The sequence below is a fragment of the Nicotiana tomentosiformis genome, chromosome 3, assembly GCF_000390325.3.
Source record: "Nicotiana tomentosiformis chromosome 3, ASM39032v3, whole genome shotgun sequence".
Taxonomy (NCBI): domain Eukaryota; kingdom Viridiplantae; phylum Streptophyta; class Magnoliopsida; order Solanales; family Solanaceae; genus Nicotiana; species Nicotiana tomentosiformis.
This window is the reverse complement of record NC_090814.1, coordinates 142,988,991-143,011,799: the sequence shown is the minus strand read 5'-3', so window position 1 is coordinate 143,011,799 and position 22,809 is coordinate 142,988,991. Positions and strand designations below refer to the sequence as shown.

The 22,809-nt window shown below is 37.2% G+C and overlaps 1 protein-coding gene across 2 annotated transcripts; it reads right to left on the bottom strand.

The window, feature by feature from the left end:
* Positions 1 to 3,440: 3,440 nt before the first annotated feature.
* On the bottom strand, positions 3,441 to 14,355 carry LOC104084461 (protein MLN51 homolog). Of its 2 annotated transcripts, XM_009588312.4 has the most exons (12): positions 13,608 to 14,355; positions 8,507 to 8,609; positions 8,169 to 8,401; positions 7,246 to 8,084; positions 5,895 to 6,000; positions 5,513 to 5,638; positions 4,841 to 4,896; positions 4,690 to 4,735; positions 4,496 to 4,563; positions 4,317 to 4,392; positions 3,919 to 4,004; positions 3,441 to 3,827 (listed from the first exon to the last, which is right to left on the bottom strand). In XM_009588312.4, the coding sequence occupies exons 1-9, from the start codon at positions 14,126 to 14,128 to the stop codon at positions 4,536 to 4,538; spliced, it is 2,058 nt and encodes a 685-aa protein (XP_009586607.1). In that variant the 5' UTR covers positions 14,129 to 14,355; the 3' UTR covers positions 3,441 to 3,827; positions 3,919 to 4,004; positions 4,317 to 4,392; positions 4,496 to 4,535. The 2 variants fall into 2 exon arrangements, with proteins under 2 accessions (XP_009586607.1, XP_009586608.1); XM_009588313.4 differs by lacking the exons at positions 3,441 to 3,827; positions 3,919 to 4,004; positions 4,317 to 4,392; positions 4,496 to 4,563; positions 4,690 to 4,735 and having other exon boundaries at positions 4,873 to 4,972.
* Positions 14,356 to 22,809: the final 8,454 nt, after the last annotated feature.

Sequence of the window (22,809 nt, the reverse complement as noted above, 5' to 3'; positions counted from 1 at the left end):
TGCCCATATATGTATACAAAAATATCGCACCAAAATCCAATAGCAGCTCCAGATCAAATGGCGCACACTAACTCTCGCTGTGAAAGGACCCTAAGAAGGGGGACCGTCAGCCTGTTTACCTGCACAACGCAGGCCCCCAGGCAATATAGGTGTCAGTGCGAATAATGTACCGAGTATATAAGGCATAAAAATTAGTATATAAAAGACATGAAAGAAACACGGAGTAAAGGACTCAACCTGTAAGTCTGAATAGCTTTGTGAATCATGAAACATTTATAATATCATGCATATGCGTATAAATATCATATCATGCATAGGTATAAGCTTACATAACATCATCAAGCCTCTGAGGGTATCCTATCATATTATCTCAGCCTCAGTAGGCAAAATCATCAACGTATACCAACTGATTAAGTGGCGGTGCGTATATAACACTGTAACCTTTCTCCATACCCCATATATAGATAATATACACGTTAACGACATCTAGTCATGTGTCAATGTACATGTATAAATGAATGCAATGCATAAGAAGTAAAAAAAAATAAGACCTCTCGGGATGTCATAAGTTCAATATACATTCGGTTAATATCACGAAATAAACTTTATCAACTTACGTATTTTCTGAGACCCATGAGCAGACGATATAATAATAGGACATATGGGAATCAAGAACATAGGCAACCCTAGTACTTCTAAGAATCGAGTCATTTATAAAAGTTGCGTGTTTGTTCATTTCGTTGTATCGTATGGATCATGCCAAAAGGAAAGAAGGGATATCCTTAACATACCTTATAGAAATCTGTCAAATAACAATGCTAAACTCAGCCCCGCACCTTATGTACAACAACGACAGTGAAGCTATTGTCAAGCTGTGAATGACTCTCTCATTTATATAACAAAAGTAACTTAATCTGTAACAAAACGGGCAGCATTTCCCCTGATTTTAATGCTTTCTCAAGCCTACTATAGGCGAGACAACAACACAATACAATCAGCAACTCAAAAATAACCTAACTACAATTTGGGACCTTTAATAAAATAAAAATCCCAAATATACCATAATACACCCATTCGACAAGTTATCAATTAGCTTGATGTTGCAACGACAAGCGACCAGCCCATTATCCTACCACATGTGGCATTTCTCCATGCCCTTTATCCTTTCAAACTCCATAAATCATCAGCACAAGAGGCCAACAAGAGTGGGCTATAAAATAGTCCACTACAAGTGGAATAAATCGAACTCACAGCTTTCGATCACCGTCCCGTGAGTTCTAACTATTAGGAAACGAATTTATCAACCATCCTTGAGATTTAAAAGCTTAAATACAGCAAATAGGCATTTTCTTAACTATAAAGTACCTTCCAAAACTCAAACTACAAAGAAAAAGAGAGGCGGTATAATGATACTTACGTTGTAGGGATCGTTCTAATGCTATCGTTTCTTGATTTCATACCCGAGATGTTAATCCTTTTTGAAACTCTTGTAGAAAGATTAAGGATAAGTTTATAGGTCTTCTTTGTTCGTGGTCTCTAGAAAAATGAAGAAAAAGAAGACTTAAGGCATATATATATACTTTTGAAAAGTCAAAGAGGTGCTAGCTTGGCACCCTAGCATTGGCCCTTTTTCAGACGCTTATATATTTTTATCCAAGCGTCCTATGAATGAACGGTTAAAAGTGTTCGAAACTAAATTCCAAGACCTTCAATTTGGTATATAATATATCCCCAAAAAGACCTCATATAGCACACGAAATGTATTGCTCAAAAAGCTTCGTTACAAGGTAAATCTTTAGTCGGTTTTCCCGCAACTTAAATCTGATTTTTCCCAAACTTTATATTTTATATCCAAACATCATATATATAGTCATATTATGACTTTACACTCACTTAAATCATGATTAACAAGTCTCATATTCATTATACCTCACCTTGGGATGCACAGGATGTAACATAAAACTTGGCATTGACTATATATATTGTTAACTAAACTTTCAACTAGGAAAACTTCAGTACTACTTACAAATCCTATATAATAATACAAATCTCTGCATTACTTGTCACTGAACTAAACACTGAAAAAAATTTACACTAAGTTTATATTATGTAACTAGTCTGATAATATCTCAAGTTGACTGATATCGTACTGTTTTACGTGATTAGGAAAAAAAATTCTTTCCAATTGTTTGTTAAATGCCTAAATAAGGGCTGAAGTGGCAATTTCTGGTAAAGATAAATTTGGCCTAACCAATCGTCCAATAAAGAAGTGTGTTTGACCAAAAATATGTGTGGGTGCTAAGATGAAGCGACTTTGCCGCTAAATGGTGGAGACACCAAAAACAAGGCTAAAAGAGACGATTTTTGCTGTCTTAGTCAAACTTGCCTTTGTAATATATGATCCAATGAATGATACCACAGATGAACTGCTTCCGAAATTTGTTATATTATCGTTATTTAGTTCAAATATCTCTTAAATAGAATAAGCATACAAAATAAGAGTGACCGGCGAGAATCTTAGTTGAGAAACCCAACATGCATCCAACTCATTGACTCCGATCAAATTTTCGTATGAAAGAGTTTGAAACTAGCATTATTTAAATGCTCGAACTCTGTGGTGATTTAAAGAAGATGCGCTGTACGCATAACTCCGAGAGATTCTCCTACCCTTTCAAACCAAAAATCAAAAATTGACTCTTCATCAACGTCGTTTGCTGCAGCAACAATAGAGAATAACAAGTGGAAATAGGGTCATCATCTTATCATGTATAGCTAGCTATATTTGTTTTCACAATGCCGTTACTGCATTGGCCTAGAAATTTCTCTGTTTTTACCAGCCTGCAGTTTGGTGAACGGTTTTCACACACTTAATAACATTTAAACAGCTTGATACTGACAGCCCTTTTGGTTTCTAAAATATCATAAGGCCTCTTGGTCTCCTTCACATGTTCAACCCCAATTATTATATAAAAAAAGCCCTTGTAGTGACAAACATATGTAAAACTGAAAGCTGCAAGTGTTAGTATACATAAACTTTCTGCAACGTCTAAGTAAAACACTTGGATGCTGACTTAGATCAAGTTGAGCCATTTTTCCACAAAAGTTCAATAATCATCAGAAAACACTAATATTGATTTTAAAAGAAATCATCACAACCTTTTAATTCTATATAATAAATAGCAAAATATACTATACAGTCAAAAGTACCACGCTCACTAATTAGTTTCATAGATTATGCAATCATTCCGATGAAAGAAATCCTCATTTATCCACTAACAATTTCCTTCTACTGCTAAACCCTCCGTTGTAAAGTTAAAGTTACCCCCAAGGCACTCCCCCCGCATCCTTACTCTCTTAAATAACAATTGGCAGCCCCTACCATTTCCTCCCAAGTATCACCTTGCTTCCAACAAAAGAGACACAAGTCTTAACACATAATGTTACACAAGGTTTCCCAACAATCCATTGACTAGAAAGTAATCCAGTGAGGTCCATCATCAATTCCATATGTGCATAAAATTGGAGAAACAAAAGTATTTTTGTAACAAAATTTATTATTCAACATCTGAGCAAGCTATGCTCTCTTGTTAACATAATATTTAACTACAACACCCTGAAAGTATCCACCAAATAAGTAGTAACTTAAGGCCACCAACGGAGAACTTGGGAAGACACTAGGGCAATCTATTCAGAAGAGGAGAACTTCGCATAATAACAAAACAGCTGCAATCGCTTCCAGAGTTTTACCATTATTTTCGTCATCATTTGAAGAAACCAACCAACAATTCTCAATTCCTTCAGTTAAAGAAAAACCAAGCCACAAGAACCTGAGATTTAAAAAAATAAGGTAAAACTTATTTCTCAATTTTTGAAAGAGACTTGCACAAGTATGAAGACTAGAGTACTGTAATGGTATACCACATATTTAAACAAATAACTGCCACCCGTCAAGCTGCAGGTATCCTGCAAGTGAAGCAGCATGAGCAGGCGTTTGTCATGTAAACCTGTGGATAAAGAGTCCAGAATGAGAACAGAATACAATGAATATAGATCCGGAAGAAACGAAAAACATAAGATGTATAAATCGGTAGTAGAAAAAATGCCCCAATACTGTTCCCCTTCAGATAGATCACGATACCATCAGATAAATTCATTCGACTTAAAAATTCCCCCTCTACAGGCCAGTAAGAGTGCTTTTTTGGGGGGGCTTTTTTCTTAGGAAGGTGGGGAGGGGCAATTGTCACGGTGATGAAAAAACGTTAGAGGAAACAAAACACAAGAAATTATGATAGTAAACTCATGAGCAAAATTGTTACCTAAAATACATCACAACACATGAGAGCCCTAGATGAGTCCATCAACAGTCGGAGAGCATAGGGTCTGGGAGAATGCCTGCAGCACCACAAGTTTTGCTCAGATATTCGCAAAACACTAACTATAGATGGAAAATTTTAACTGTAAACTAAAAAAGAAAATTTTGACTGTAACTTTCGACCTTAATCTGCTTATTAAACAGCTTCAACCTACAAACAAGCTCACTGATCAAACTTCATCTCTGTATATCTGCAAAGAACAATAGATGAATTCAAAATTTAAAATGGTTAATTAAACAAAAAAATTCATGTAATTAAGCAAAAAGGGAAGGCTGGAAATAGAGCCTCATTTCAGAAATGTTGAATATAAGCTTGCCTGCGAGGATTCTTCTGACGCTGACCTAAGTCGTCATTTGAGAGCTCTGAGAGATGAAATGGGGCATACAAGATAAGTGATATAGGTCCACAGATATGCAGGAGCAGAGCAAATTATGCAAAAACTAGAACACAAGCACCACATATCTCACCTGGTCTCTGTTGGGGATTGCATTCATTATTTGGTTTACCGGTATTGTTCTCTTTGCTGCAAAGGAAGCGATTGTTAAGTTTCTTTTCCACTTTTTACAACCATAATCAAAAAATGCCTGCTACATGCATAGCTGCAATATTTTACAGAACCAAAAAGTCACTTTCTCACAGACAAATTGTAATAACAAATGACGTTGATAGGTGAGAATGGATGACAAATCCACAAACCAGTAACTGTCGATGAAGACTGAATAAAGACATTGCACAAGCAGAACTCTCTCAGAGATTATGCTCCTTAGACTAAACTTACAATAAATATCCATAAATAGCCAAAACAACAAAATGGATCCCTCAAAACTTTTGGTTGCAATTGTACAGGCTTTACCATTTGCTTTTCGAGCTAAGCAACCAGGACAAGTTTTTCTTCGAGAGAAAAATATGGGTCACATTAGTCTTGACACTCGTCATGCTATCAGAGTTCACACATCATGAGTAAGCCGTCGCAGAACAGACAATAGCGACATCTCCATTAAGCAAAACAAGGCAAGAGAATAATGTATATGCAAAGGAATGAAAGAAACATGTGGAACAAGTATGATACACACAAGCCAGCACGAAGAAGAATACTAATGAAACGGGGAATATCCTGAAATGGAGGTGAGAATACTGACCTTGGAGCAGCAGTGAGAGAAGATATTTGCCCAGATGGGCGAGCATTATAAGCACCATCAACAGCAAAATATGGCGAACAGTATGTTGCACCTAATGCTCCAGCAGCCCCAGCTAAAACTGGCAACCTGACAATTGAAAACCAACATCATTTAAAAATTACCCAATATAGGAAAACCAGGGTATCAATATTTATGATTAAATGAACAGAGGTAAAATAATATACAACGATTCAGATGGAAAATATGGTTTCACTCCATAGACGTGCCATTCATCCCATCCACAACTGGGTAAATGATGGAAAATGCCTAAGTAATAAAATCTCCATACAGCACATGGAAGTTACACTCATCTTTCCCTGGTCGCATTGGCATAAAAGCTTACCATGTCATCTCAGAATTCCCCAAACCACCACCAACATATCCAGGAAAGGCCATGCCAACAGCAGGAACTCCAATGCCACCGCGGTGCTGTCCCCCGAATTGCATGACTGCAAATTCACAAGAGAGGAAAACTAAGTGTCACTCGGAAGCTGGAGGTAAAAAAATGATTTTCCTTTAGGAATATGCACCAATATAATTACCATAATGTACCAATAACAAACCAACATTCTTGATAAATATCACATGGCTCAATATAACTACAGCATAATCTTGCACCAATATAATGACCATAATCTATCAATAATAGACAACATTCTTGATAAATATCACATATGGCCCAATTTAACTATAGCATAACCTATATCTATATCTATGCTAACAGATCGGAAACAGTCTCTCTGCCCTTCCAGGGTAGGGGTAAGGCTGCGTACATCCTACCCTCCCCAGACCCCACTTGTAGGATTTCACTGGGTTGTTGTTGTTGTTGTTGTTGTATATCTATGCTAATAGAAAAGTGGGATACCCACTAAATAAAAAGTTGAATGACCAAATGCCCATAAAAAGTCGATGAACGTTTATGCCCCTTAAGAACTAAATTATTCATTCAACATTAATGTAAAAAAATATAAACTATAAACTATAAAGTTTGTCTTCGAATTTAAAAGTGTCTTGAAGCTTTAAAGAATTTAAAATGACATGTTTATGTGAAATCTTTATATTTTCTAGAGTTAACCTTTTAAATTCCATAATGTTTATCATATTTTCCGGGACTTATCAAAATACTGAATATTACTATAAAATTCTGAATATTACAATATTACCCAAAAGAAATTCACTTTTGGAAAATATAATGAAGTATTTGAAGAATATAAAAGTCGATCAACATTTCAGGGTAATTTTAGTCTATCAACATTTCACCTAAAGTAGCGGGCCAAATAATTCCCAATGTTAAACTACATTTGTCACAACATGTTTTCTCACACGAACAACTATATGTTGCACTATCAAGAGCTAGGGATATCAATGTCAACAACAAAAGTTCTGTCCATGATAGAACAACCAAAGTGATGAAAGTAAATATACACCAAAAACATCATCCTCGCAGGTTCAAATAATATCCAATCATTTTGGTTCAAGCATTGAAATGTAATAACATTGACTTTAGATGCTGCATTGTTTCCCCGCCGATGACTTTATAATGAATCTTTTTACTTGTATATAATAATTTCCCAAAAATAAATTGAGTGAAAGAATACTGCACGAACCATCCTACTGAACCATTCCAAGGGGCACATACAGATGATGTTTATAAAGAATGTTATACAAATCATACTAATTATAAAAGGTCTTACCTGGCAAAAAGGTTGGTGATGCAGGAAAGTTCTGATCGCCACTACCAACACTTCCAGGTGCACCCATAACCTGAGCTCCGCCATGCAGAACTGATCCCCTTCCAGTGCTCTGAAGAGTGCCTTTTCCTTTTGCAACCATAGCACTCTTTGATTTACTTGAATCCAAAGAAGATTCAATCTCTCTAGTTTCAGAGATAGACTGTCCAGTTTTTGGGGGAGATGAACCTTGAGATCCAGTACCAGATCGCTGAGCAAACTGCTGACCAGCAACCTGGAAAGAAGGTTGTCCTCGACTTTGAACAGGATTTCTATGAGTAGAGGAGAGGTTTGTCGGCTGAGAAACTCGGTTGAATTGGTTATTTATTACAGGAGATTGGTAGTTTACAAGTGGCATTGCATTAAATCCTCTTCCTTGGCCTCTCAATGGCTGAGATTGAGTAGGATTTATTGTTGAGGAGCCAGGAGGCAACTGCAAACCAGATGATGGTTTCGCAGCTACTGCAGTAATAGGATCAGCAATATTAAGCTTGTCAAGGCTAATAGAATCACCAACATTCTTCCCTCGCAGCACTACAGTTGATCGTGCAGCAGCAGAACTATCTCCTAAAACAGAAGGCTGAGCACTGCGGCTACTTGTCCCGGTTTGCAACTCTCTCTTGTCCATTGTAGTGATTCCCTTAGTGGAGGAACTAGAGGGGTAAAATGGAGGAGAAGCAGAATTCAAGCTTGACACAAAGCTTAGCTTAGCAGCTGCCACTGCATCATTTTCTACATTTGATACAGGAGTAGATGCTTTGGCTGTGCTGTGATGTGAAAGTTTCTCAGCTGACAGACCAGATCTGAAAATTTCAATTTGATGAAGAACATTAAGAAGAATCCTTGCGGATGAGGAAAAGGAGAAAATTAATTGAATTGACACTCACTGTTTGTTTGGTGGAGGTGGTGCACCAATGTTGTCCTTAAATGAGGGCCGATACCTTCTAGGACCCCTGCCTCGCATACCCTTTGAAGTATTATTTTGAATCTTCTGATTATTATCGTTGCCCTGAATGTTGTCATTGATGTCAGCTTTGGGTCTTCGTGCTCGCACAGTTCCACGTTCAGGCCCTCGCCCTCTACCTCGTCCACGATAACGACCCCTTGAAGCCCTCCTACCCTGAGGATTTTGATAGAATAGTATTGATATAGCAACACAAGTTATGCAAAAGACTAGGAAAAAAGATAAGCAAAAACGAAGAAGCATGTGGCTATAAGCATTCACCTCTTCATAATTCCTCTCCTCCACGCTCAATTCTTCGAACTTGTCATGTCCCCATTTCCGATCATCTTTTGATTCCCATAACTTCCTTCCACCAAAAGTTCGCCTAGCAAAACAATTATACAACAATATCAAAATGTGCTCATTATTAATAGAAGAGCATTTGTAACATGTCAGGTTTGTGCATTTAAGAGAGTGAGATAACAGTAAGACCCATAAAGTGGTACATAGAAGCAACTTGAAAAGCAGTTTATGTTGTTCAGCACATTACCAGCACTGTCCGCAACGCCAATACTTAGAAGGGGTCAAAAAGTATGCCTATTCTGAAATACTCTTACGACTTACAGTTTGATCAAAATCTTCGACTTTGAGAGGAAAGAAAGAAATGCAGATTGAACTCATCTACGAGTGATCATGCATACCAGTATCCAATCACTTCCATCAAATACTATCAAAACTCATGCTTTGCAGCAGCATCACTTAGAAGAAACATTCCACTTTACAAAACTTAGTTATGATCCCAACTTTCATTGCACTTGTAATTTCCAATTCTTTAGAAAGTTATATTTAGAATTAACGATGAAAAACACAATCGCTAAACAATAAATTTAGTGCTTCTGCGGAAACATTGAAGATTGCAAACATGAAATTTGATATCTCATTTGCACTTGAAGAACGGTACAGGTTGTGTGGTGATGTTTTCGAACAAACCAAGCATCCATATAAAGAGGTTGCAATGCAGCTAACAAAAAAACATTAGACAAATGCAAGAAAAAAAATTAAAGCAGAGAAAGAATGATGTAGGTGTTTATTCTATGGTCAAGGGTACATGCAATGTTATCCCTAGTCTTCAATCACTACCTGATCATTTTGGTGTTCTAGATAAAATGCACAGGTCAACAATGACATATTCAGAATATCATTCTCACTTAGGGAACAGCTACATACCTGGATTCAGGAACAAAACCTACACGATTTGTATAAAATGTAAATATCCAGTACCGGTACTTGTAGTTTTCTGCTGATTTTCAGTGTAATTTGAAGAATCCACCCAAAGCACTCATACCCATGTCACACCTATTTGATATGGGTAAACTAAGGATCCAAATTGAGAGGTTCCCATTAAACAAAGTGACGGGAAAAAAATATATCAGATAAGCAAAATTACAACGAGGGATAGCGTGACTTTGGGTATTTCACCCTTCTTAGTTGAATGGTCTAATTTGTCTGAATATCCAAAAGATACTGGAAGAGGACTTACACTCAACTTTACCCCGATCTTCACTTTTTAAAGAAAATATTAAGATTTTGAAATCTTCCACGCTTCATTGCACAAAAGAAATAGAGCATCTATATTTCACTTTCTCTTGTCTTCACTTTTTAAAACTTTGTGTTAAGCACTCATGCTCTTCATTTATCAATTTCATAACTTCTTTTTCATTCACTCCCTCTGTTTCAAATTAGATGAGGTACTTTCTTTTTTAGTTTGTTCCAAAATAAATGACACATTTCTAAATTTGGAAATAATTCAACTTTAAACTCTTCATTTTACCCATTTTACCCTTAATGAGAAGCTTTTATAACCACACAAATATCATGGCCCCACAAAGCTTTTACCCCTTAAGCTTTTAAGACCACAAGTTTCAAAAACCTTCTTTTTTTTCTTAAACTCTGTGCCGAGTCAAACTAACTCCTCTAAATTGAAACGGAGGGAGTAGTATCCAACAGTTCTATATATAAAAAATGGATGGTAAAGTTATTATCTTCTCGTGAGGAAAGCTACAAGAGTTCACGGTGTACAGGCCTTCATTGTGTATTAATTTTAACTACAACGTCCTATCTTCCACAAATACCCCAACCCCTTTTCTGATGGAATAAAATGTAAGAGTTGACCAATGAATAACATGTACTAAAGGAAAAGGAACATGATGATGTTGAAGTCAAAGAGACACGGACAGAATCAGGTACAAACAAAAGGCATCCCGGTGCACAAAGCATCTCACATTCACGCAGGATCCGAAGAAGGGCCGCACAAGCATTAGTGGCTGCTTCCACGGCTCAAACCAGTGACTTATAGGTCATAAGGAAACAACTTTACCGTTGCTCCAAGGGTCCCCTCAAAATCAGGTACAAACTTGGGGGGGGGGGATGTTGCGGCTAGAACCATTTCTGTCAACATATTCAAAAAACTCGTAAGTGTCAACTGAAGGAGCAGAGGACACGTGTAGCTTGACAAGAGGAAAATATTATTCTGCGGAGGGATGTTCATACGGTGGGAAGAACGCTCTGCATGTGTGAATAAATCCAAGAAGTGCCAGAGACTGAAGATGATTCTGATGAATTTTATACAATAAAGAGTGATGCTCTTGATTTAGAATAATTGGTAGAATGGAATCCAACATGCGTGGTCAATGAAATATTTCAACCATCGGAACAATGGACACTAGGGAAGTTATGGGTGACATCAAACGGGACTAAGTTGTGGGATATGCAAATTAATGGCCCAGAAGGACCAGAGATGCACAGAAGAAAGTGAACAACCAATGAAGAAACTCTAGCAGACAAAAAGAGGGAAAAGAACAAGTAATGGTTCATTATCTACATGCTACCCGTAGTCTTAAGCCAGAAAAGAAAAGCAGCAGCTAGCATTACCAGTACAATTATTCCGACAATATCTTAGATATACAGGATAAAGTAGCTAATGCATAATTAGCATAAAACAATAGAATCTTTTAGCTGTCAAATGACTAAATTCAGCGAATTCACAACAATCAAGGTTTAAACACTGATTTTATTTTAATAACATTTAAGTCCTCAAGCACCAATTTTATAGACTCAGAATACGTCAAACCATCTGACATCTAATCTTCAAAAAGCAATACAATTCCATATTACTACTCCCTGTAATCCATTTTATGTGGCAGAAAACTCTTTAATATTAAAACATCTCATTTTACCCTTAACAAGACGCTCTTACAGCCACAGAAATGCCATAGCATGTTTAAGACCACAAGTTGTAGCGATACATTTGTAGCAAAAGCCTTTCTTGAACTACGTGGCCAATCAAACACCTCCATATAAAATAAAATGGAGGGAGTATTTAAAAAGCACACTCTAAACATTAAGCAGTAATTCAACTCAGAAAAAATAAACCAAAAGCTTCCAGAAACTACCGTCATAGCTAGAGATACCAGGCTCGAAACATTCTCTTTTTCTGAGTCATCCTACCTTTATCAAATTAGAAAAGTTCATGGAGATGCAACTACACTAATCAGGTGTTAATGGAACCTGACATTGTAGAAAAATTAAGAAAATGTGTTCTCCCACTACAAAAAAAGCAGTATGGACAAAAACCTTTGACCATTGTGCAGACATTTGGTAAGACAAGGCTCTCTTGGTGCTTTTCCTTGCATTCTTCCATTCAATTAACTTATGAGTGATAACTAATGGAAAAGACCCTCAATCTCCAACCATAATAGCGGAGGTCCAAGTAACCAAGGATAAAATGTTTAAAAGGCCACCGTCGAGCTCTTAGTTAGGGCAGTTTAAGCAACTGGGATTTACTAAATTAAAAAAAAAAAGATTACATTAGAAAAAGGTTCTTCCACTCAATAAATTTGAGTTAAAGTATGATCAACCTTCTCTTCTAGATCTATAAGTTATCCAGCTCCCTAATGAACAAATTGTTTAAGCTATATGCCTCATCAATCAATTTGTATTTCTTGGATACATATCAAGCACATTGTATAGGATTACTATGTGACTTAAGAAACAGTACCATGTGAATTTGCAATGTTATTTATTACTAGGCTCCTTGATTTTTACTTCTGCAAGAGTTTTTTTCAAGGGAACAGGTCTAAACCTCATAGCAGTTCATGGATAACTTAGCATGCTAGAGCACAGAGGCATCATAACAAACCATGTGATACTTGCATGTGCCATTTGACACTTTGAGTTATACTGAGTGGACCATCAACTATGTGGGTCATATATCCCTATGAGTTTGATCATTTTATCCAATTCAGTTGAAAGTTTACTTGAAAACCGTTGGAACCCCCAAACTGATCCACAAATGTACCCTGTTACTGAGAGCTTTAAGTCACCTTGAAAGAGGGAAGGTGGCATCATATAAGCTGGTATAGTACACCATGACCAAGAATCATTTTAAGGCCAATTAACCAGAAATCCTAAAAGAATCAACAAAGATCTCAATCTTCAAATCCATCGACCAGCAACTGAGAGAGAGGAAGAGAGATCTTCATTCCCATTACTAGTAACTGCATATAACCTTCCTGCTACTTCTTTTTCTGAACATGCAAAGCTTGACATGCTTGATTGTTTTTAAAACGCAAAGCAAGTGATCAAGAAATTCCTAATTAGCAAGTTGTTCTGCAATTTTTCTATCATATAGCAGCTAACTAAAGATTCCTTCAATTCAATCCTTCTCAATTGCACAGGTAATTCTCTTGGAAAGCAATTATACAAGAAATTAAGAGTACTTTGAATAAGGCATGAAGTTAAGAGTACAAAGCTAGCAACAATCTTCCACTCACGAAGTGAGACTTCTTCCCAGAAAATGCAGATGTCTACAATATGCTTCAGGAGCTAACACAACTATCGTTATCAATTGCTTAGCAGACGAAATATTTATGAGTTTAACCTAGGTAGAATATCCAAAAGAAACCTTCATGGTCCATATAGCTTTAAAATTCTGAAAGCAACCAGCTGATTATCAAAAATATTGACCAAGACACGATGCTATACACATATAGGGTGCCAAACTAATTACTCTATCAAATCATATTCTGGTTTGGCAAGATTAGGCCTTTCTGATGGACAAAGTCATGTCTCAACAGCGGCATGTTCAATAGCTCCACTGGACTAAATATCTCTACATGTGTTCATAGTATTTGAAGAGTTAAGATGGCACATAAAGTACAAAAACCTTCCATGTTCCATATAGCTTTAATTTCTGAAAGCAACCAGCTGATTATAAGAAATTTTTACCAAGACACGATGATATACACATATAGAGTGCAAAACAAATTACTCAATCAAATCAGATACTAATGCACTATCTCTGAGCATAGAGAATGGACAATACCTGTGTCGTCCACCGGCATTGTCTCGAAACCTGTCATCGTGCATGTAAAACGCTCCAGCAGTGGGCACTGCAAAGGGTTCATTCTCTTTCTTCTCCTCTTCCTCCCCCGGCAGCACATTATTCTCATTGCCATCAGCAATCCCTTGACCTGACCCTGTTCCTTCGCCCACAACCACCTTCACTCCATCAGCACCCTCCGCTACAACCTCAACATCCTCCGTAACACTTTCCTCGTGACCATCGCCAACAATTCCACCAGCTTCCTCGTACTCATCCTCCTCATCCTCCCCGTACTCTTCATCATCGTATTCTTCTTCTTCTTCGTCATAATCGGCAGCAGCGCCTTGTCCCTCCGATTCGCCGTCAGATTCAATCCTCTGATGGGGATTTTCTCTCTCCTCCGGTTCCCTTTCTTCCTCCTCCTCGTCATCGCTCGCCTCTCTCCTCCGCATCTTCAACGACAACTTCGCCTCTTCCGGGTCGCTCTCGTACTCCGCTTCTGCTTCTCCCGCACTCGCCATTTTTCAACTGCTAAATCTCGCAACAGTTCACACCAAACACATAAAAGAACGGAACTTTTATAAACAATAAACAAATTTTTTGAAGAATCAGGTTTTGGGGTGTGATCTGAATCTTTTGTAGAGTTAGATTAGGGGCAATTGAAAACCCTAGAATTTTAGATGGTGGATTAATTCCGCTACCCACCCAATCCCAGTCGATTATTTTGTGGATATTTTTACACGTTTTTCCTCATACGGTGTGTGTCGTCAGCATATATATGTAGGGGAAGTCGTCTTACATTCCCGTTTGGGATTCGGATTCTGATTCGGGTTGGACTGAGGACTTGCTGCTCTCCTATTATAGACTCTTAAATAGCTAAGGTCCGTGGTCAATGGTCATTTAGCCGTTGGGTTTCCGTTTTCCTTCGAGCAAATTTGAGTTGTAGCCGTGAATTAATTCATACAATTTAATTAAGTCATACAATTTATAGCTCTAAACAAATTATAATTGCTAGCCTAAATTTATTCAAATGCAATAAATTTCTTGGTCCTTCAAGAAGTGTTTCCTCTAGTCTCCTGTTAACAAGAACTAATCTCTCAAAAATCTGTTAAACAGAAGACAATAAAAAAACGGATGCATTTATCTGGAAACCTAAGATAAAAAAAATAATAGTTAATCAGATAACCAGAAAAACAAAATCATTCATACAGGACTTGGAAGTTCATAAAGTTCACAAAGAATTTAGGAAGCTTTCCGGTAAAATGATTGTCAGATGCCCATATGAAACATGACAAGGAACTCCAAGTTAGTACCGCAAAGTTGAACATTTTTTTCTTGAAATATTATTGGACAGTTTTGACTAGTGTTGACCTCTAGAGACGAATAGCTTAAATTTCATTTATTTTATACAAAAATGTGATAATAATGGCATATTGGCTTTGACCAAACTTTACTTTTCAATTAATTCTGTATATACATCGTTGAAATATATACAAAATAGACTGTCACTGTACAAAATATATACAAAATAGACTATCACTATACAAAAAATATACTAAATAGATTGTCACTATACAATTTATATACAATAGACTGTCACTATATACAAAAAATATACAAAATAGGCTGTCACTATACAAAAAATATATAAAATAGACTATCACTATACAAACTAGACTGTCACTATACAAAAAATATACAAAATAGACTGTCACTGTACAATTTATATACAATAGATTGTCACTATACAAAAAATATACAAAATAGACTGTCACTATACAAAAAATATACAAAATAGATATTTCGGGCTATTAGATGTAATATATTTGGGTCGGAGGGATATTTCGTGTCAGTGGGGAAAAACATGAGCTATTAAAATTTTGAGGGGCTATAGAGAGTCATTTTCTCTTTTCCTTCTCTCTTTCGGGATCGATATCTCCCTTTGTATATTTATTTTCTTAAAAACCGTATAAAGATATTTGTATCAAGTCAATATATATATATATATATATATATATATATATATATATATATATATATATATATATATATATTATAATTTTTTAAATTTTGGGTCAAGAGTGGTTTGCTCTAGTGGTGAGCACCCTCCACTTCCAACAAAGAGGTTGTGAGTTCGAGTCACCCCAAGAGTAAGGTATGGAGTCCTTGGAGGGAGGGAGTCGAGTTTCTATCGGAAACAGCCTCTCTACCCCAGGGTAGGGGTAAGGTCTGCGTACACACTACCCTCCCCAGACCCCACTAATGGATTATACCGAGTTGTTGTTGTTGTATAATTTTTAAATTTTAAATTAATTTTTAGTTAAGTATAACTATCGATGCAGGTAAGTATTTAGATATTTCTGTTATACAAACGTTTACTCTAGCTACTTCATTTTATATAGTACCTTAGAAATAAAGATTTTTACATGTGGTTTTAAACTACTTTGGTTATACAGTCATGTTGTTTATAAATCTAAAAATTAATTTTAAATAATTGATATTTATGTTTGTATTGAGATTATATTGGGTATGTTATTGTTGTTGTAGGTTCGTATTGAGATTGAAAGTTAGACGAATTGATTTTCATTCTCCAAACCTTTTCATCTTTTATGATAGATATCTTTTTGCTATTTGTTAAAATACTGATAATTTGGTTCTTTCTCTTGATAACAAGAGTATTGTTTTCACTATTGATATCATTACAATAATTGATTTTCTGACTTAATATGAGACTTATCGAGGAAAGCAAAATACCGATTCAACAATATAGGCCTTGTATACATAGACATAATTCAAGATTTGAAGTTTATAATTTTTCACGATCACGGCAACTTAATATACAACAATAACAAGTTTCACACACACGCATTTGCGCGTATATATATATATATATATATATATATATATATATATATGAATACAGAAAATTACGCTGGATGGATTTTTTTAGAACAACTATTAATATTTTGATCTCGTTAAGAAACTTTTTGGTAAAATAGTCCCGCCACCATAATTTTAAAGTTTGATGCCAGATTTTTCAGACAAAATTATGGTAGTGAACTTTAAAATTCTAGCATCGGAATTATTTTTCTAATTTTTTTCTTAATGAGGTCAAAATATAAACGGTGGCACTAAATGGGGTGAAATGCTTGAAATTTTATCCTCGCTTGCCTAATGGGCAAAACTTTAAGCTTAAAAAGTATTGTCTCTCGTTTTTTCCCATGGCAACACTTTTAACTTTTGACCTTGAAATTTCCATAAAGCAAGCAGGGGTCAAAAGTTAAACATCACCCCAAAATATATCATATTTTTTGGAAATTTTTGCACTAAATGATCCTAGTTATGCAAATCTTCCTTACGAATATTTTCAACGAAAGAGAGATTGGGTTGTGTAAGATAAACATACGAAAATGCATTATGATATGCGCCTGGACCGCTGAATGGCCATATATTGGGCCGTTGAATAATCGGGTTTTCTATGTTTACCAGTCAAAGCCCATCACCGAACCAACAATACTTGTGGGCGAATGAATACATACAGAAAAACTAGTTTCTATGTATCTACGTTGCACGTTGATTTTTAGTCAATTTATTATATGAAAATACAATAAATGTACTTAAAATTATTTTTGGACGAATTTTAAAAGATATCCTTCATGTCTAGAGGCAAAAGTTAAATTCTAAAGATATATAAAATGTATTAACTTGACAACGAAGATGTGTAGCAGAAGATTATTTGGTGTTATAGTATTTTAAATATTCTTCCTGATAATAGCCGTAATTGGTATTATCTTTTACTGAGTCAAATCTAAAAAATATTTTCCTTTCACCAAGAAACTTTGCATAATTAGCATTTAATTTAGTTGATCGACTTAAATATTTTTGTTTGCTAAAATAGCTCTTTCAGTCATATATTTTGCACGCTTGCATTTTCATTTATAATCAAAATGTATCTATTATTAAGCAATCTTAAACATTACTATACCTTATTGGCCTTAACAACCAATCTTCAACTTTACATCATTTTTTATTGTATGCTCGTCTCCGTTTGAAGCAAGATGATCAATTAAGTGAATATTGAATTTGTTCTTGTTGTCATATTTTTTTCGATATTCATTTGATGCTATAAGTATGATTTTACCAAGCGGGTATATACAATTTATATTCTCATTAATTTTAGAACTACTGATAGTACTTGACGTAATCACCTTAAAATTTGTATTTTTTTTGCTGAAAGGTTCATCGACGTTCATTATGTCTCTAAAACTTGTGACAAAATATTTTGACTATTTAACACTTAGTTGTACGTGCTTCACTCCAGATTGCCAATTTTGCTATTTTTGTTCATTTAATATAATTACTCTACTTCTACATATTTATGATAGTTGTTTCAGTTATTGTAATGACTCAACCGGTCGTTTTAAGTATTACAGTCATGTTCCCCCATTTACTATTTAATTTTTACTTTACATTTATTATGTGACTTGCTGGGGTAATTGGTTCGGGTCCGGTGAGGTTTTGGAATGAATTGAGATATTTACTCTCAAGGATAAAAACTTAAGTTAAAAAGGTTGACCGGATGTTGACTTATATGTAAACGACCCCGGAATAGAGTTTTGATGATTCCAATAGCTCCGTATGGTAATTTTGGATTTAGGAGTGTGTCCGAAAAATTATTTGGAAACCCATAATTAAATTAGGCTTGAAATGGCAGAAATAAGAAGTTTAAGTTTGGAGGTTTGACCGGAGAGTTGACTTTTTGATATCGTGATCGGAATCCAGTTCTGAAAATTTTTATAAGTCTGCTATGTCATTTTATGACTTGTGTGCAAAATTTGAGGTCAATCGGACTTGATTTGATAGGCTTCGGCATCGAATGTAGAAGTTGGAATTTCTTAGTTTCGTTAAGCTTGAATTGGGGGTATGATTCATGTTTTTAGCGTTGTTTGATGTGATTTGAGGCCTCGACTAAGTTCGTATGATATTTTAGGACTTGTTGGTATATTTGGTTGAGGTGCCGAGGGTCTCGGGTGAGTTTCGGATAATTAACGGACAAAATTCGGACTTAAAACACACACACACACACATATCTGGAGTAGCAATAGAAAGCGGGGAACGAAAAAAAAAATGCTAGAGAAAGGGGAAAAACACAGTTTTGGGTTTGGGTTTCTTTTTTTTTTTTCATTTTTGATGGTTATTGTTCTTCTTCTTTGATCTTCTACACAACCATGAATACGATCTAAGATCCAGCCATGTAAATCCAACTGAAAACTTCATTAAAACAACTCACAAGCTCCAAAAATCAACTGCTATTTTCTCCATAAATTTAGCCAAAATGTCACCCAAAACCACCATAAAACAACTCCTCCTCGCACCACCTCTTCACTAGTTTCTCACAAGAAAATTAAGATCAAAATACCATAAAAGTTGGCCAAAACCAATAGTGAAACCTTTTTCAAAACACCCCAAAAACGTCCTCAAATCAGCCCCCAAATGAGAAAACAGTCCTCAAATGAGACCCAAAATCAGCTCTAAACAACGCTGCCAAAACCAGCTAAAAACCTAGATGAAACATTCCTCTTTTCCACCCATAATCAACACCAAAACTCAGCTAGAAACACCTCGAAACAGTCTCTCTTTCGCACAAAAATAGCAGCTCTAGAAGTCGGGTTCGAAGTCGTGTTCAACAGCTCCGGTCTTGGTTTAGATCTCTGAAAAGTTTAAGGCCGAATATCTTTATTTGTACTTGAATTGGGAGGTCACATTTTAAATGCAATTGTGGTTAATCGAGATTCGAGGCGTTCGGGGATCGATTCGCAAGGTAAATGCACATTAGAATAAAGAATTACACGGGTTGAGGTAAGTATCATATTTAAACTCGGTTAAGGTACTAGTTGCCTAAATCTTTGTGATATCCACGTACTTTTGGGTTCGCACATATGTGGGGATAGTCCCATGTGCAGGCATCGGGGTTGTGTATTTATGTTTGGGTTGTGCTCGGACTCCTATAAGCCCATGAATGACTGTTAAGCTTCGAGCTTCGATATCTAATATGTGGTAACAATTTATGTGATCTGATTAAACCGTGATGTGGTTACACATAGTTAAAAATCCCTGAACAAACTTGATAAATATTTTTCATTGATGAAATTTTTGGATTTATTATGATAGCACACTTTGCATATACCTACACTTTAGCATGTCATTTATACCAGCAGTCCAGGGACATGGGAATCTTATTTCAGTCATTATATACTTGTACCTTTGCTTTATTGATATTGCATGATACTTTGGCACGTGAGTTGTCCGTGCAGATCCATATATTGATACTTTAGTACGTGAGTTGTCCGTACAATACGTGAGTTGTCCGTGCGGATCCACATATTGATACTTTAGCACGTGAGTTGTCCGCGCGGATCCATATATTAATATTATTAACACGTGAGTTGTTCATGCATATTCTATTATTAGCACGTGAGTTGTCCGTACAATGTGTGAAACTTGTATTTTCTCGATCATTATCTGATTTACTGGTTTTCTTTCCCCTATATGCCATAATACTGTTGAGCAGGATATAATTGTACTCAATTAACTAGTAAATTCAACAAATTAAGCTTCTCTTACCTTGCCCTATTTATTTGCGATACTTATTAAGATGGTTGTACTCACACTACACCATACACCCCGTGTGCAGATCCAAGTACTTCCATATATGGCAGTTGCTAGATTCGGGGATTGATCTGTTGGAGACTATCGAGGTAGTTGTTTGGCGTCCGCAGACCTTGACTCCCTCCCTCTTCAGTTATTGTGTTGTTCTATATTTTCAGACAATATTTCTATTAGCCAAACTGTGTTGTTATTTAGATGCTCATGTACACAGTGACATCGGGTTTTGGGAGTGTATTTGTATCAAAACAATTGTGGGATTTTCTATTAAATTTAAATATTATGGTTTCAAACTTAAAAGAAATTGTGGTTTATTGAAGTTGTCGGTTTGCCTAGTATTGAGATAGACGTCATCACGACATGCGAATTTTGGGTCATGACAGGTTGGTATCAGAGCCTAGGTTACATAGGTCTCACGAGTCATGAGCAAGTTTAGTAGAGTCTTGCGGATCGGTATGGAGACATCTGTACTTATCTTCGAGAGGCTGCCGAACCCTTATTAAAATTTCACTTTCTTGTATTCTGTCATGCGAATTTGTTGATTCCGAAAACTAAATTTCTGTTATTTTATTTTCTCACAGATGGTGAGGACATGTACTACCGGATCGGACAGTCAGCCACCAATGCCACCAGTTAGGGCCGCGAGAGGCTGGGGCCGTGGTAGAGGTCAGGGCCATGGTAGAGGTCGAGGTGTAGCTCGTACAGCAGTTGGAGCAGCACCTATAGAACCACCTGTTACTCCAGCTCAGGAGTAGGTTCCAGATATAGTTGAGCCGGTGGGGCCAACTCAGGCACCAGCTTTGCCTATTGTGATTCCAGGCCTTTAGGAGGCTTTAACCCAGATTTTGACTGTTTGCACTGGCCTTGCTTGGGTGGTTTCGGCTCAAGCCGTACCAGACACTTCTCAGGCCGGGGGAGGTACTCATACCCCTGTCACCCGTACTCCAGAGCAGGTAGTGCAGGGACTTCAGATACCAAGGGCACTACCAGTCCAGTCGGTTGCAGCTGCTCAGGCCCAGGTGGGTCCTATTATGAATGACAAGGAGCAGAAAAGATTAGAGAGGTTTGGGAGACTCCATCCTCCAACTTTCAATGGAATTGAGTTAGAGTATACTTAGGATTTCTTGGACAGATGCCAGCGGATGCTTCATACAACGGGTATTCTGGAGACCAGTAGGGTCTCATTTACTACTTTTCAACTAATTGGAACAGCCTTCAGATGGTGGGAGACTTATTAGAGGAGAAAACCAGTTGGTTCAATGCCACTTTCATGGCATGAGTTCTCCGTATTATTTCTAGAGAAGTTTCTGCCACAGACCCGCAAAGAGGAATTGCGCAGACAGTTCGAGTACTTACGTCAGGAGGACCTGTCCGTGACTCAGTATGAGATGCGGTTTTCAGAATTAGCTCGTCATGCAGTCTAGTTGGTTCCCACCGAGAGGGAGAAGATTAGGAGGTGCTAAATTTGACGAGGTGGTTGATAGTGTTCGGCGGCTAGAGATGGTCCGAATTCAGGAGCGTGAGGAGAGGGAGGCCAAGAGGTCTCGTGGTCCGGGTAATCCCAGTGGTGTTCATTCTGGGGGACAGCCCTACCACAATAGGGGTCGTCCTTATAGGCCTACTCAGATGGCTCATTCAGCCCAGCATGGTGCATCAGATAGTCACGGCTCTTACAGTGCTCGCTCAAGACAATCCTCATTTAGTGCACTACCAGCGCAGAGTTCTCACCATGCCTCATCTTCTCAGGTTTCTACAGGTAGTGCCTCGGGTTATCAGGACCAGCAGCTCCGTCAAATGATGGGTTATTTTGAGTGCGGGAACTTAGGGTCATATTAAGAGAGATTGCCCTAGATTGTTGAATAGGAATCCACATCAGAGTTCTCGACCGATGGTACCAACACCAGCAGTTCCACCACCCACCCACCCAGCTCGGGGAGGGGCTCAATCAGCTAGGGGTCGCTCAAGAGGGAGAGGCCGATCAGGTGGCGGTCAAGCCCGATTCTATGCTATTCCTGCCAGGCCAGATGTTGTTGCTTCAGATGCAGTGATCACAGGTATTATCTCAGTGTGCCACAGGGAAGCTTCTATATTATTTGACCTTGGTTCCACATATTCGTATGTTTCATCATATTTTGTCTGTTACCTAGATATACCCCGTGAGTCCTTAGTTTCACATATTCGTGTGTCTACGCAGGTAGGCGATACTACTATTTTGGACCATGTGTATCGGTCACGTGTGGTAACTACTGGGGGACTGGAGACTAGAGTTGATCTCTTATTGCTTAGTATGGTTGATTTCGATGTAATCTTGGGTATGGATTGGTTGTCTCCATGTCATGCTATTTTGGATTGTCACGTAAAAATCGTGACGTTGGCGATACCGGGGTTGCCGAGGGTCAAGTGGAGAGGTTCTCTAGATTATGTTCCTAGCAGGGTAATTTCTTATTTGAAGGCCCAACGGATGGTTGTGAAAGGGCGTTCATCATATTTGGCTTTTGTGAGAGATGTTGATGCAAACACCTCTACCATTGATTCT